This window comes from Onychomys torridus, chromosome 17 (assembly GCF_903995425.1).
Source record: "Onychomys torridus chromosome 17, mOncTor1.1, whole genome shotgun sequence".
In the NCBI taxonomy this organism is placed as follows: Eukaryota; Metazoa; Chordata; class Mammalia; order Rodentia; family Cricetidae; genus Onychomys; species Onychomys torridus.
The window spans coordinates 64,066,480-64,082,473 of NC_050459.1; the positions used below are offsets into that span (position 1 = coordinate 64,066,480).

The 15,994-nt window shown below is 40.8% G+C and overlaps 1 protein-coding gene across 1 annotated transcript; it reads left to right on the forward strand.

Moving 5' to 3' along the window:
• The first annotated feature begins 826 nt into the window (after positions 1-826).
• On the forward strand, positions 827-14,343 carry LOC118568860 (zinc finger protein 14-like). The gene is made up of 5 exons (XM_036166359.1): positions 827-945; positions 7,171-7,533; positions 11,478-11,604; positions 11,776-11,836; positions 12,761-14,343. Exons 2-5 carry the CDS (start codon positions 7,495-7,497, stop codon positions 13,800-13,802), a joined length of 1,269 nt encoding a protein of 422 aa, XP_036022252.1. The 5' UTR covers positions 827-945; positions 7,171-7,494; the 3' UTR covers positions 13,803-14,343.
• The last annotated feature ends 1,651 nt before the right edge of the window (positions 14,344-15,994 follow it).

Genomic DNA, 15,994 nt, shown 5'->3' on the forward strand with positions numbered 1-15,994 from the left:
TGCGTTCTATGCAACCAAACCACATTCTTAGCTATTCAACTAGACACTTGAAATATTTATTTTTATTTTATGTATATTAGTGATTTACCTGCATGTTTGTGTACCACATGTGTGGTTGGTGCCCATGGAGGCTAGAAAAAGGCATTGGATTTCTTGGAACTGGAGTTACAGAAGGTTGTGAACCTCTATGTGGGTACTGTGAATGGAACCTGGATCCTCTGGAAGAGCAGCCAGTGCTCTTAACTGCTGAGCCATCTCTCTAAGCCCCTCAATTACATACTCTTAAAATTGTTTTCTCCAGTTTTACATGTGAAGAACTCGAGTATCTGAGGACATTCCAGAAGTTACAAGTTCTCTAATGGCTGTTCAAGAAAAAATTACGCCCACTCATGATGGCTTAGGGCCTATGATCTCAGAATTTAGCGGGTTAAAGCGGGAGGATTAAAAGTTGGAGGCTCTTATGGGCTATATACCAAGACTCTCACCAAAAATATTCTGGAGAAGCTATGGCACAATGACTTCCTGAGATGTCAGGACCGAAAATTAGTTTGCTTTTTTCAGTGAACTGGTTCCTAGGTATCTCAGAGTCACAAAATGAGGCTTGACACTGACAACTATTTTCACTGGCCAGGGTTGTTTAGTAAGGCACGCCTACAAGTACACAAGAGCCATGGGCCTATGTTGCCACCTGCTGGCCAAGATGTTTTAAAGCTCACAGCCTAGCTGCTCTTGTCACTCAGCCCACGCAAAACAGTTTTAGCCAACCACAGCCTTCAGGCAGGTTGTCCAATCAGAAGCTTCTGGGAGGCAGTGGGGGGGGGGCCAGGGCTCTTTCCGGGCGCCATGCTAGCTAAGGGTTCTTCACCAAGGCTGAACCAGGTCACTGCGGGTGCCGCTGCCCGGAGCTGTGAGGGCAGCGCGGACGAGCTCGGCAGCCGCGCCATGGTGAGCGCGGGGCCGCTGTCCCCAGACGGGGCGGGGCGTCCGGCTGAGCCGCGGGAGCCGGTGTGCTGGGTCCTCCCCGGGGCTGGGGGAGCGGGCGCGGGGACACGGCATCCGCTCAGCGACCTGGGCCCTGCCCAGCGGCCTGTGGGTACTTCCGCCTTGATGGTTCTCTTCCGCGCCAGCGCTGAGCGGGAGGCCCCGCCCTGCGGGGGTGGGGGAGCCTTGCGCGGGTGACGTCACGGTCGCGCCTGTCCTGCTTTTTGGTGCTGCCCTGGAAGGCAGCTTGCTAGACTGAGGTTCTTTGTGGTGTCTTCTAGAAGTACTGAACTTTGCATTCCACATGCAGATATAGGATCCTTTTTCGGTTAATTTTGCGACATTTGTAATTTTGCGACATTTGCACCTGGGTGTTCTGTATTGTGTTCATCATTTCTTTTATTCATTTCCACACACCTTTTATGTTCCCTGTTATGATAAATATATATATATATATATATTTAGGATTTTATTGGAATTGTGTTGAGCTTCTAGTTTAAACTGAAAACTGACATCTTATTATTAAGACTGTCTATCACGTGTGGTATGCTAGATATAGATGAACACATTTGTATTTTCCCATAGTGTCAGAATATTTTTGAATAACAATAAATTCAAAAGGTACAATGGTTTTGAAGGTAGCAATTTCAGATAATTCCACTTACTTTGGTAATTGGGACAAGGCTGATGCAGGTTTATTCCAGTCTTAGTAATATTCTTAAATCACACAGCACAGGATAGCTATGCATACATGTAGTTTATAAAATGAATACAAGTAAAAGAAAAGGCACAGAAGTGGGCTGAGAGACATTCAGGTAGAGCCTGTATTGGTATGATAAGGAACTCAAAACTAGGATGTCCCAGGGAGGACTCAGTTTTGTCAGTCCCGTTACAGAGTTCTAGTTGCTAGTTAGAAGGTGGAACCTGGCTTTGAGAACAGGCAACTGGGTTCAGATCCAGGTCTAGATTGGGAGGGATAGGCAGTGGAAAGGCTGGGCTGACAGAGGTTGGACCTAGTTTATTTGAAACCTTGGGGACAGGAGTTCCCTGTCTGTCCCTTCTTCACATACATGCCAAGTATGAGATGATAGGTTGGTAGGGTTGGGGCCAGCCATCCTACTGCTTGGTGTCCATCACTTTACAAGGCCAGGAGAGGGAGTTATATACTTTTCTGGTCTGGCAGGTTCTTGGGCCTTGTTTCCCTGATAGCGTTTTAATACACTCATATGCCCCTCTAGTGTCAACTCACCCTCATAAACTTATAGAGTGGCTCTCTTTCTGTTCCTAGGAATAAGCCATTTATCAGTCTCTGCTATTTGAGTGAACAGGTGGTATTGTTGTGGATCTACTCTAGGGGCTGTAGTCATTTTCTTCCCTTAAATGGAGTCACATGGAGTTTCAGGGCAAGGCATTGCTTAGAAAGAAAGCCACTGTTTTTTACAACATGGAGTAACTGGAACAGGGCACAACCTAGTCTCAACACTGAACATATCTTGGATATCCAGAATTCTGCAGTAGCACTCTCCTTATTAAGTAGATTGTTTTCATTAGAGATTTGTAGTTTGGAGCTGGAGAGATGGCTTAGTGATTGAGAACTTGCTGCTCTTCTAGAGGACTGGAGTTCCATTCCCAGTGACCACCTGGTAGCTTACACCTATCTGAAACTCCAGTCTGAGGGGATCTGAAGCCTTCTTCTGGCCTTCATGGGTACCAGGCATGAATGTGGAGCAAACACCCATATAAATGCATACTTATTTAAAAAAAATAATTTGTGGTTAATGTCTGCAGGCTTCCCCCCCCCCCCTTTTTTTTTTTTTTGAGACAAGGTCTTATTGTGTGATGTGTCTGACCCGGAACCCTGGAATTTTGTAGACCAATCTGTCCTGGAAAGCATTCTGCCTGCCTGTGCCTTCCAAGTGTGTGCAGCACCATACCCAGCATGTCTGTAGTTCTTTGTGTATTTCTTTCTGTCTTTTATCTTTACTGGTATACAAACAGTATAGTATTTTTATTTTCACATCCTATTGCTTATTGCCAAGGTATAGGAATAGGATGGAATTATGTATCCTATAGTATCTTGTTAGTTTCTTGAACTTTTGGTTTTTGAGATTTTCTTTTTTATTTCTTCTGAAAAAGCTCCTTTCCCCTTTTGTTGTCATACAGTCTCCCCTCACTCCCCCCACTGCCCAACTATTTGTATGATCAAATAATTTAAATTTATTTCTATATTTTATATTTATCTGCCTGCATTTATGTCTCTGTTCCATGTACATGCTTGGTGCCTGTGGAGGAGGACAGAGGAGTGTTGTGGGATAATTGTTTTGTTCACTGTGAAGATATGTCTCTATCTAAGGTGCCTTTTGATTGATTTAATAAAGAGCTGAATGGCCATTAGGTAGGCAAGAGAGAATAGGCAAGACTTCAGAGGAGAGAGAGGAACTTGGGAAGGATCTGAGGTACTTAGAACTAAGCTAGTGAGATGCACATAGCAGAATGTAGATTAATATAAATGGGTTAGTTCAAGTTATAAGAGCTAGTTGGGGAAAAGCCTAAGCTAAGGCCAAACTTTCCTAATTAATAAGTCTTGCCGGGTGGTGGTGGTGCATGCCTTTAATCCCAGCACTCGGGAGGCAGAGCCAGGTGGATCTCTGTGAGTTTGAGGCCAGCCTGGACTATTAACTAAGTTCCAGGAAAGGCGCAAAGCTACACAGAGAAACCCTTTCTCAAAAAACAACAACAAGACACGTCATTATTTGGGACTGGTGGTACAAAGAAAGTCCGACTACAGAGGAGGGTGTTGTATCCCCTGGAACTGGAGTTACAAATGGTTGAGAGCCACCATGGTGGTGGGAATTGAACCTGGATCTTCTGGAAGAGCAGGCAGTGCTTTTAACCCCTGAGCCATCTCTCTAGCCTGATCATAGGATTTTTGTTGTTTACTTGTTGATAATATATTACATTGATTTTTAACTTTTTGGGGGAGTGGGAAGTGAACTCTGGTCTTTGTGTGCTCTGCCATTGAACTCCCTCCACAAACTGAATTTTGAAGTTTTAATTGGTTTTGCACACCTGTCTTAATTTCTACTTGTTTGTGGTACGTAAGTTTTTGATTTGGTTTAGTTAATTTCTTTTTGTATTGAGGGAGGCCCTTGGGTAGTTAAGGATGTCTTTGAACTCCTGACTTTTGCTGCTGCTTCCAAAATGCTGGAATAGTAAATATGAACTGGAACACCTTTTTCCTTAAGATTTTTATAACTGTTAACAAATTTCCCCTTTAATTTAGTGTCTAAAATGCATGCTGTGGCTCCTGTCCTCTAACAGCCCTCACAGTCCTAGTCCTGCCTTACCCTTCAATTCCCTTTTAGTCACTGGTGTCTCCTTTCTTCCATTTTCTCTTGGAACCCACTGAGTTAACCAGGATCACCTATGAGTTAGGGACTATTCATGGGAGCTTGGTGGGCACCTCAGTGGGCACACACCTAAAGACAATGACTTCTTCCTCCAGAATCTATCAGTGGTCAGTAATCCAAAGAAGAGTAGTACCCTTCTGACCTATAATTGACTATTGATAGGTGCTGTTTTACGTAATCCCATTGGAGGTGACCACAACCACTGTGAAGTCCTGACAGCATTGACTGCCATACCCAGAGATCAGCATTTTATAGCCTTTCCCTCTCTCCTTTGGCTACTACATTTTCACCCCTCCTCTGCTGTGATCCTTAAGAGGTAGTGGTAAAAATGTCCTATTTAGGGCTGGAGAAATGACTCAGAAGTTTAAGAGCACTGGCTGCTCTTCCAAAGGACCAGAGTTCAATACCTAGCACCTACATGGTGGCTCACAACCATTTGTAATTCCAGTTCATCTTCTGGCCTCTGTAGGCACTGTACAGACATGTTACACAGAAAGACATGAAAGAGCTGAATGGTGGCGGTGCACGCCTTTAATCCCAGCACTCAGGAGGCAGAGGCCAGCCAGGGCTACACAGAGAAACCCTGTCTCAAAAAACCAAACCAAACCAACCAACCAAACAAACAAAAAAAAAACCCAAAAAACCAAAAACAACAACCAAGTCCATGAAGGCTTAACATCCACACACATAAAATAAAAATAAAATCTCAAAAGCAAAATTAAAAAAAAAAATTTAAAAATGTCCTATTTAGGGTTGAACACTTAACCATCACTTATTCTTGGTGCTTTGAACACCCATGCATCCTGTGTTCACTGACATTGCAAAGGGAGGAGTATCATTTCATTTGTTTATGGGTATGACCATAAATATTTAGAAAGTAACCTGGTCTCAGGACAGTTTAGCTGAACACTATTAGTAAGATTACTCCTAGAGGCTAAGACCTCAGCTGTCTGTTTTGGCCAGATTTACAATGCTAGGTCTGCATTCCCTCTTGTGAAGCATGTCTCAAATCTAATCAGAGAGTGGTGGGTTATTCATTTAACAGTTTTTTAAAAACTTGCATATGACCCAGTGTCTTAAGTCACTGTTCTATTTCTGTGAATGGACACTATGACCGTGGCAACTCTTATAAAAGAAAGCATTTAATTGGGACTTACTTAGAGTTTCACAGGTTTAGTCCATAATCATGTCAGGGAACCTGGTGTCATGCAGGCAGACATGGTGCTGGAGAAGTAGCTGAGAGTTCTATATCTGAATCTGGAAGAGAGAGAGGCTGGGCCTGGTTTTGACTTTTGAAACCTCAAAACTCACTCTCAGTGACACACATCTTCCAACAAGACAACATCTCCTAATTCTTCTCAAGTAGTGCTACTCTCTGATGACTAAGCATTCAAATCTATGAGCCTGTGGGGGCTGTTCTTATTCAAGCCACCACACTCAGCTATAACATTCCTAGGCATATACTAACAGGACTCTGTATCTTACTACAGAGATATTTGCTCAACCATGTTCATCATTGCTCTGTTCAAAATATCTAGGAAATAAGAACTGCCTAGATGTCTACCAATGATGAATGAATAGTGAAAATGTAGTATGCATACACATAATGTGTGTGTGTGTGTGCATGTGCACACCTAATTTATGTTGTGGTAGGATGATGGCCTCGTAGTTTAAATTCAGAAGTATTTGCTTTTCTGGAACACATGGTACCAGATTGGTATAAATTTGTTTTTGTATTTTTAAGACAAGTCTCTATTAATTAATCTCAATTTGTAGATCAGACTAGCCAAACTCAAGAGATCTCCTGCCTGCCTCTCGAATGATAGGATTAAAGGTGTGCATCACTGCACTCAGCATGGTGTCAATTCTTAACTGTTTGGATCTTCCTTATTTTTTTTTTCCATTTCAATTTTTCAGATTTTTTCCCTTTGTCATTTTACTTCTTGATTTTTATGGCTGTATTACTTGGTTTTCTTTGGTACATTGTGCAATCTTTATAAATAAAACACTGAGCTATATGACAAGAGCATGGTGAGAACATGGACAATAGAAAGGTAAAGATAGAGCATAGTCACTGGGCTTCAGAGGGGCTCTTTGAAAGGTGTACATGCCTGATGATACACGTAATAAAGTATTGCTGGAAAAGCTGAGAACAATAAAAATAAAGCTAACCACTGGGTGTGATAGTGCACACCTTTAATCCTAGCACTCAGGAGGCAGAGGCAGGTTGATCTCTGAGTTTGAGGCCAACCTGGTCTACAGATTGAGTTCCAGGATAGCCAGGGCTACACAGAGAAACCCTGTCTCGAAAAACCATAACCCAAACAAAATAATCCCCTCCTACTTAAAAAAACAAAACAAAACAAATAACAACTAAAAAACCAGAGCTTGCCACTTCTAAACCTCAGATTGGAAACTTTTACCACATGTGACTTTAGCGAGTTTGAGCCTCAGCCTAGGGAAGTCCCACTCAGGTCACCCTTCTGAGCCCAGGGGTTTTAGCAGAGCTTGCAGCAGACTATGTGCTAGGATTTGGCCAGCAGTATGATAGGGAAGAAAGTACAGGTTGCTGCTAATGGAGCTCAAGACACAGGTAAGACTAGTCTGAGAGGAGCCTGTGGGTGGAGACAGATGGATCCAGAGGTTGTGAGGGTGGAGTGTGAGGGAGCATACTCAGTGGGAACACAGGTCCTGAATATTGCTGATTGCTTGTATGATGGCTGATCTTCAGTTGACTTGATTGGCTCTGGAATCAACTAAGAGGCTTGTTTCTGTGCAGGTCTGCCAGGGGATTTCAGGAAGGATTAACTGAGGCGAGAAGACCCTTTGAGTGTGACCTTAGTAGAGAGAAGTCCAAAGGAGAAACAGTGTTACTTTCCTGCCTGCCTTCACTTCTTCCTGGTGAGTGCATCTGTCCATTGCTGCTGCTGCTACTGCTGCTGCTGTACGCCACCACCACCATCCTTCACTGACATTGGAACCCAGCTTCTTGGGCCTTCCAGTGTGGACTGAAGAGCAGAAGCTGTCCAGGTGTGCTTTGGGCCTTTGGCACCTGATTGAAGCTCTTGAGGCTTCTAGTCTTCGTGGATGGAGCCTTTCCATCATGGAGACAGCCATTGTTGGACTGTGCAGGCTGGATCAGGTAAGCTGTAAATTAGATAAGGTAATCAAATAAACTCTCCTTGTTATTTGTTCTTTTAGTTCTAGCCTCAAGAGAACCCTCATTGATCCTATTTTTCTTATGCATACCTTACACATTATTTTAAATCATCATTCTCTGTTTAATTTTACACATTAAATTAATTTAATTTAAAAGAATTTGAGAGCTGTCTCAAAAGGAAGCTTAAGGACAGTTTTATGAGTTGAAAGCAAACCCTCAGGACTGGCAAGCTGTAAGCTCTGGCAGCTGCCAAGAAGTGGAGCTAGATAAAGGAAGAGAAAGCAATGCCACATGAGTTAAATTGGCGTATGAGTCCCGTGGCAGATAGGCTCAAAGTACCAGAAAAACCACATTTAGGCTCCAGCCAGCATCCTAAAAGAGAAGAAAAAGGAGTTATCCAGGAGATCTCATGGCAGCTGTTAGCAACTACACAGGGAGCCCTTGTCCTGTTTGCAAATATTAAATATTTATTTAATTTCTTTCCTACATGTGCATGTACATAGTTATATTGTTTAATCGCTTTTCTTGATAGAGTCTTCAAATAACTTGCCTGTTTTATCTAAGATACTCTATCTGTAGTCCAATAATTTTCTCCACTTACTCCTTTATGACTTTTGGGCTAGATTGCTCATTTCAAAGAATTTATTAATTTCATATAAGTTACTAAATTTGTGACAGTATTCTTTTATGATTTTCATCATTTGAATGTGTTTGAATTGCCCCTCTAGGTTCATGTGTAAGATACTTGATCTCTAGCTGGTAGCACTGTTTAGATTCTGTGGTTACTTAAAATTCTCAGAGATGACTTACATTAAGCCCCCCCCCCCCCATTCCATTTGTCACATTTGTATTTCTCTGCATTCTTTCTGTATTTTTTGGTTGTTAAAGGTGAACATTGCTGGCCTGATATTACATGCCTGTATTCCCAGCACTTGGGATGTTGAGGCAGGTTGATTTTTATGAATTTGAGGCCAGCCTGGTCTACATAGCAAGCTCCAGGCCAGTAAGCAAGGCTACATACTGAGAGACCCTGCCTTTAAAAAAAAACCAAAAAAGAACTCAAAATGAGTGAACATTTTTTTTAAAACTCTTTTTACTTTCTTGGCTCTTTGGGGTGGGGGGGGGGGTGAGGGCTGCCACCCAGCTCTCAGATAATCACACATGGAGGCTTATTCTTTCTTATGAATGCCCAGCCTTAGCTTGGCTTATTTTTAGCCAGCTTTTCTTAAATTATCTCATCTATCTTTTGCTTCTAGGTTTTACCTTTTTCTATTTCTGTATATTTTTTTCTTTCCTTCTTATTTCATGTCTGGCTGTATAGCTGGGTCTCTTCTTTTTCTCCCTCCTTGATCCCTCCCAGATTTCACCTCCTATTTATTCTCACTGTCTGCCAGCCCCACCTATCCTTTCTCCTGCCTTGGTATTGGCCATTCAGCTCTTTATTAGACCAATCAGGTGTTTTAGACAAGCAAAGTAACACAGCTTCACAGAGTTAAACAAATGCAACATAAAAGAATGCAACACATCTTTGCATCATTAAACAAATACTCCACAGCACAAACAAATGTAACACATCTTAAAATAATATTCCACATTTCCCCCTTTTTGTCTAAATAAAAATGAAAGGTTTTAACTTTAACATAGTAAAACTGAACACAACAAAAACAGTTATCAAGTAAGAATTATATTTACAATATTCATTCCATTTGTATTTAGCAGAATCAGAGAAAATACTCCATTATCTATCTTAGAAATTCTGAAATCTGCTAGGTGGTGGTGGTGCACACCTGTAATTCCAGCACTTGGGAGGCAGAGGCAGGCGGATCTCTGTGAGTTTGAGGCCAGCCTGGGCTACTAAGTGAGTTCCAGGAAAGGTGCAAAGCTATACAGAGGAACCCTGTCTGGGGGGGGGGGGGGGAAGAAATTCTGAAATTTTATACCTAATTTACTAATAACTAAGGAAAACTATAACTCTAATTAGTGTTTAACTCCATCAAAAACTCCCAGACAGATGTAACATTATCTAACAACAGAGACATCTTGCTGCCTAGACAGTCATCCAAAGTTCCTCTTTGGGGTGTCCATCTTCAGCGTACAGGCCCAGAATAACTGGCAGACTTTTCAGTGAAGCAGGAAATTTGAAGGACTGTCCCATCTTGTATTGGCAAAGTTTGTCAGTCTCTTTTCTCTGTCCTACAGAGTGTCTGGCAGACTCTTTTATGAAGCAGGAACCCTGAAGGACTGTCTCATGTTTTGCAAAATTCAGCAGTCACTTTTTTTGTGGGTCATGCATGTCCAGTTTTTACAGCAGTGAAGGCAAAAGCAGTTTCTTGCCCAAATGCTAACCTTGCCACATTGAAAGCAAACTCCTATGGAGTTTTTTTGATGCCCATCATCCTTTTATGAAGTAAATTGATGTGCCAGGAACAGATGTGTCTCATTGTCATGAAAAGCCCTAAGTTAACAAGACATTTTAAATGCCATATTCTGTAGGTCTTTGAAGTGTTTGAAGACCATTTATCTAAAATATATCTCTGTATGATCTTGGAAATAAGCCTAACACAGATACAAATTTGATTGTTATAGATGACTAACTACTAACCTGTGTTTCTTTTTTCTTTCTTTTTTTTTTTTTTTTTTTTTTTCGAGACAGGGTTTCTCTGTGTAGCTTTGCACCTTTCCTGGAACTCGCTTTGGAGACCAGTCTGGCCTCGAACTCACATAGATCTGCCTGCCTCTGCCTCCCGAGTGCTGGGATTAAAGGCATGTGCCACCACCGCCCAGCTTAACCTGTGTTTCTTAATTATCCTAAATAGTTTATAATAATAATAATAGCTTTCAGAAACTAGAACTTTATCTTATGTTTTTATTTTTGTTTCTTTTTAATTAATTAATTAATTAATTAATTAATTAATTTTGTTTTTTTGAGACAGGGTTTCTCTGTGTAGCTTTGTGCCTTTCCTGGAACTCACTCTGTAGCCCAGGCTGGCCTCAAACTCACAGAGATCTGCCTGCCTCTGCCTCCTGAGTGCTGGAATTAAAGACATGTGCCACCACCGCCCGGCTACTTTATGTTTTTAAATGAACTGCATAGGTACATTACCTTAAACAGGAGTAGACACATATATACAGTGTACAAAAATAACTTTTAAATTTGTACAAATATTCCACAGCATAAACAAATGTAACACATTTTAGTATTCCACCACACATTTGGGTCAGTGCTATGGCTCAATAGGTCAACACAACTGCCACTGAGCCTGATAACCTGAGTTCAATCCCTGGGGCCCACATGGTAGAAGGGGCAAACTGACTCCCACATTCACAGTGCTGTTGTGTCCCCATGTGAATAAATGCACACACACTAAATACTTGTCTTAAAGAGTGTATATGATTATGGAGTACTTACAGAAAATCAGTTCTCTCTTCTCTAGGGTTTGCTCTTTCTGTTTGTTGTCTGTTTGCTATATTCTTAAGAATATTTTCAAAGTACTTGTTCAGAGATTCTATTATTTTTATGTATTCACGGGACTCCATGTCTTTTTCTTTTTTTTGTAACCTTGTTTTTAGAAATTTCTTTGAATGTTAGGAATATGGAGGAAGAATCTTAAACTCTGAGCATGAATTTCCAAGGACTGCCAGCCTCCTGATCCCTAATGTTAATGCTGTTGTATGTATCGGATGATAGGGTGTGCCTGGGACAAGAAGTGGAGATGGTTGGAGAAAGGGAATGGGCTGGGGAAGCAATGCCTCTCCTCGCAGCACAGTAATGATCTGTCTGCTGTCTCTGAACATCACTCAGTGGTTTTACTAGAACTCCTGTGTCATGGAGTGAGTGTGTGGGAACCACAGTTACGCCGTTGTACTGTCAGACATGGAGTGTCGTTCTCATATGCTCTTTTTTATACAAATATGGAATGTCTTAGGATCTGGTGAGCTTTGAGGATCTGGCTGTGAACTTCACCCAGGAAGAGTGGGATTTGCTGGATCCTTCTCAGAAGATTCTGTATGGAGATGTGATGCTGGAAACCTGCAGGAACTTCACTGCCATAGGTGAGGCTATCATCTTACCTTCACTCTGTAAATTAGAGAGCAGGTGTTTCTGGTTATTGATGGTCACAGTGATTTGCATGTGGAAAGGGAAGAATGTGGTGAAGAAATTAGGTGTAGTTGCAATGTACATTATGATAATTTTATCACACATTTTCTGTGACAATATTTTAGGATATGAATGTGAAGACCAGAAAAGTGAAGAACATTATGAAGATCCTGAATTAAATCTAAGGTAATTTGCATTCAGAAGTGCAAGCAAATATTCCTTGAAGTAATTTTAATGTGCTGTAAAATTTTTGTTTTTAAGATTTTTTAAAAAAAAAATTTATTTATTTTATTTTTTGTTTTGTTTGATGCAGGGTTTCTCTGTGTAGCCCTGGCTGTCCTGGAACTCACTTGTGTAGTCTATGCTTGCCTTCAGCTCACAGAGATCCTCCTGCCTTTGCCTCCTGAGTGTTGGGATTAAAGGCATGCACCACCATTGCCTGGCAAGATTTATTTATTTTTATTTTATGTATATATGTGTTTTGTTTGTGTGTTTGTCTGTGCACTACGTACATACTGTGCCCTTGGAAGGCATCAGATCCTTTGGAATTGGCTTTATAGCTGGTTGTTACCCACCATGTTGGTGCTGGGAATTGAATCAGGGTTCTCTGGAAGAACAGCCAGTTCTCTTAACCACTGAGGCTTTTCTTCAGCTGCTGTGCCATGAAAATTTAACAAGTTAACAAAACAAATAATCTCAGCTTTAAATTAATTTATCAGTAGAGAATTTTTACCCAAAGTATTGTTTTTGTTTAATCTTTAACCCAGAACCAGTTCTGGGACCCTACATTAACAAATTCTACTAATTTGATCATAGGCCTATGGGAAGCATATTGCAGAACCATCAGTCCATTTATTTTTAGATCTTTCTTATGAAAGCACACATTTTGTTTGTTTGGTTTTTTTCCTTTTTGGGGTAGAAAGTTGGTCTAATAGGCAAACAGTAGTAAAACAACTGTCACTAATGGGCTTGTCATTTCTCACAGTAGTTATATTTACAGTACTCTGATACTGAAGAAGGTGGTCAGGGTGGAGCAACCTTATCCGTATACCAATCTCAGTATGAGCAACAATGTGTGGAGAAATTTCACGTGTCTTTCATTTTTAATAGGCACATCATATCTCACTCTGAATATACACAGTATGAACCTGAGGACTGTGAACAGAAGCTACAGGACTCTAATTATCTTACAAGGATAGAAGGATACACAGAAACTCACACTGTGAATGGACCTTCTGAGTGTGAGGTATGTTTAAAATCCTATGGACTGTATCACCTGACTTACAGTGGACATCACAACTATGAATACAAGGAGTGTGGAGGAAGCCAAACTGTACGAAAATGTTATGAATGTAACCAATGTGGTAAAACTTTGAGTTCTTTCAATTCTCTTCAAAGACATCAGAAAATTCATATTGAAGAAAGACCATATAAGTGTCAACAATGTAGTAAGGCCTTTAGATGTCTCAATGCCCTTCAGTCACATGAAAGAATTCATACTGGAGAAAAACCTTATGAATGTAAACACTGTGGTACAGCTTTTAGCAGACTTACTCACCTGCGATTACATGAAAAAGTTCATACTGGAGAAAAACACTATGAATGTAAACAATGTGATATAGTTTTCAAATCTCAGAGTTCCTATCATAGACATAAAATAATGCATGGAGAAACATTTTATAATTGTAAAGAGTGTGGTAAGTCCTTCATTTACCCCTCTTTACTTCAGATGCATGAAAGAACTCACACAGGTGAAAAGCCTTATGAATGTAAACTATGTGGGAAAGCCTTTAGATACCATTCTTCCATACGATTACATGAAAGAACTCATACGGGAGAAAAACCCTATGAATGTAAACACTGTGGTAAAGCCTTTACACGTCAGAGCTATCTTCAGTTTCATGAAAGAAGCCACACTGGAGAGAAACCCTATGAATGTAAAGAATGTGGTAAAGCTTTTAGGCATCACTCTTACCTTCGATTACATGAAAGAAGACATACTGGAGAGAAACCATATCAGTGCATACAGTGTGGCAGATCCTTCAGCCGACAGAGTTCCTTTAAGAGACATCAGTCTGTTCATGCTGTGGAAAACCCCTATAAGTGTCAACAATATCTACTTCCTTTATCCCTGTTTCCTTCAAATGCATGAAAGAACTTACACCAACACCAAGCCTTCTGCATGTGAACAATGTGATAAAATGCTTATCCTAATTCACATAAAACACACATAAGGACTCAAAATAATGACGAGTCTTTAAACAATGTAGTATAGCCTTCAGGGGTCACCAGGACTATAGAACCCCACAACCTGGAAGCAGTTACCAAAGATGATATCTCTTGCCCTTCAACCTCCCATAAAAGTTTGTGGATATCATGTGTCTCAGAGAGAAGTAATGCAGGAAGAAGGCCAGAAAAGAATGACTGTGAGCCACAGTAACTTATCTTCAGATCCCAACAACCAAGAAAGGCCAGCACTTGGACTTTGGGGACCATCTTGAGGTTATACAAACTTTTCTAGCAAACATAGGAAATCATTCCCTATAATCACTAGAAGATAGGTCTGCCCTTTTAATGAACTCTCCTTTTTTAATGAAAACTTATGGATTCAGAGGTACACACTTGAGTCCACTCTTATTCTGTGGAATGTATTCTATGCTGTTATTCCAGTAAATCTATGTATACTCTCAGTATTACTTCTGTGTGTCTTACTCATTTCTTTGAAATAATCTGTATATCACATCCTGGACACCTCCCCACTCCCTGGGCATAATTTGAGGGCTTTCATACATGTATACAATGTGTTGGTTAAATCCTATCCCCACTCTAACCTCTCTAATCCCTCCCATACTTCTCCCTCTTTTTTTTAAAAAAAAAAAAACAAAAAAAACAAAAACAAAACAAAACAAAAAAACTCTGTCCTTGGACTAACTGTAGAAAAGGTTGACTTTGAACTTAACAGAGATCCCCTTGCTTCTGCCTCCCTAGTGCCGAGATTAGAGGTATGTGCCACCAGAAACATCAGTGTACCTTTGTGTGTGTGTGTGTGTGTGTGTGTGTGTGTGTGTGTTGGTGTGTGGTTTCCACTGAATCCAGATAATAATGCTGTGTTTCTTTATTCCTGGGTTATAGTACCCAACCCAAAGTAACAAATACATCCTTATTCCTACACCTTGCTACCAGTATTGACATTTCTACTCTTCCCAGAAGTTTATTCCATGTGATCTAAGGAAACTGCAAAGACATTTCCTAAAGGAAATGCGAGGTAAGACAGTGCTGATACAGACTCAAGTATCACCAAGACCCCAGAGGTGAGGTACACATTGTGATCTGTGTGGTCTTGAAGACTTGGGTTTTCGGATTCATACAAAGAGATGTGCTTTGAAGTGTATGGATATTGGTGAGTTATAATGGTGGGAGAAACAAAACTAGATCAGACAGAACTAGTGCAGAAACCCTGGTCATAGTGCTGCAGATTATATATTCAAAAGGTATAGGTGAGTGGGCTGTAGAGATTGTTCACTGACTAAGAGCACTTGCTGTTCTTTGGAGAACATGGGTTCTGTTCCCAGTCCCCAAGTCGCAGCTTATAACTGCCCCAAGTTCCAGGGACTCTAATGCCATCGTCTGGCCTCAATATGCACCTCTACATATGTGGTGTATATACATACATGTAGGCATACACAGAAAAATTTCTTAAATTACAATTTATTCAATTTTGGGGCTGAATTCTGGGTCAAAAGATTGCCTTCTGTAAATGAACCAGTAATGCCTGATATATCAAAAATTAATACTGATGAAGAAATCCACAGACCCAATAAATTGGAATGATGTACCATGTAAAGTCTATTTTCAGTGTTGAGGTTGAGAATAGTGCCTTTCACTCATAGTACAAGAAACAAATGTCAGGAGCATCAGCGTATATGAAGAGCTCATCAGTTGCCCGTGTCCGCAGGCCAGGTCTTACAGTAGTGGGTGGAGCAGCTCAATTTGAAAACCTGAATTCAGTGGTTTTAATGGGATACTAGAGCGGCAAGTGTCAAGTGTAAATACTAAATTGCAAAGGGCAAAGTGAATGTGCTTATCTGATGACAAGATTGGCAAAGCAATGATTAGAATTGTCTTACTCAGAACTGAAGTGCAGGCACATTCTCAAAGTGTTCCCAGAAATGAAATAGGAAGCCTGGTAAGTCTGTCTAAACTATAGTATATATACCTTGATTTGTAGTCACAGGCACTTTTGACTGAGACTGAGACTTGACTGAAGCAGTAGGCCAGGTCCTCTTGGGTCCCCTGCAATTTTACGTTCCTGTATATGTACATGAGTATGTACATGTGAGTAAA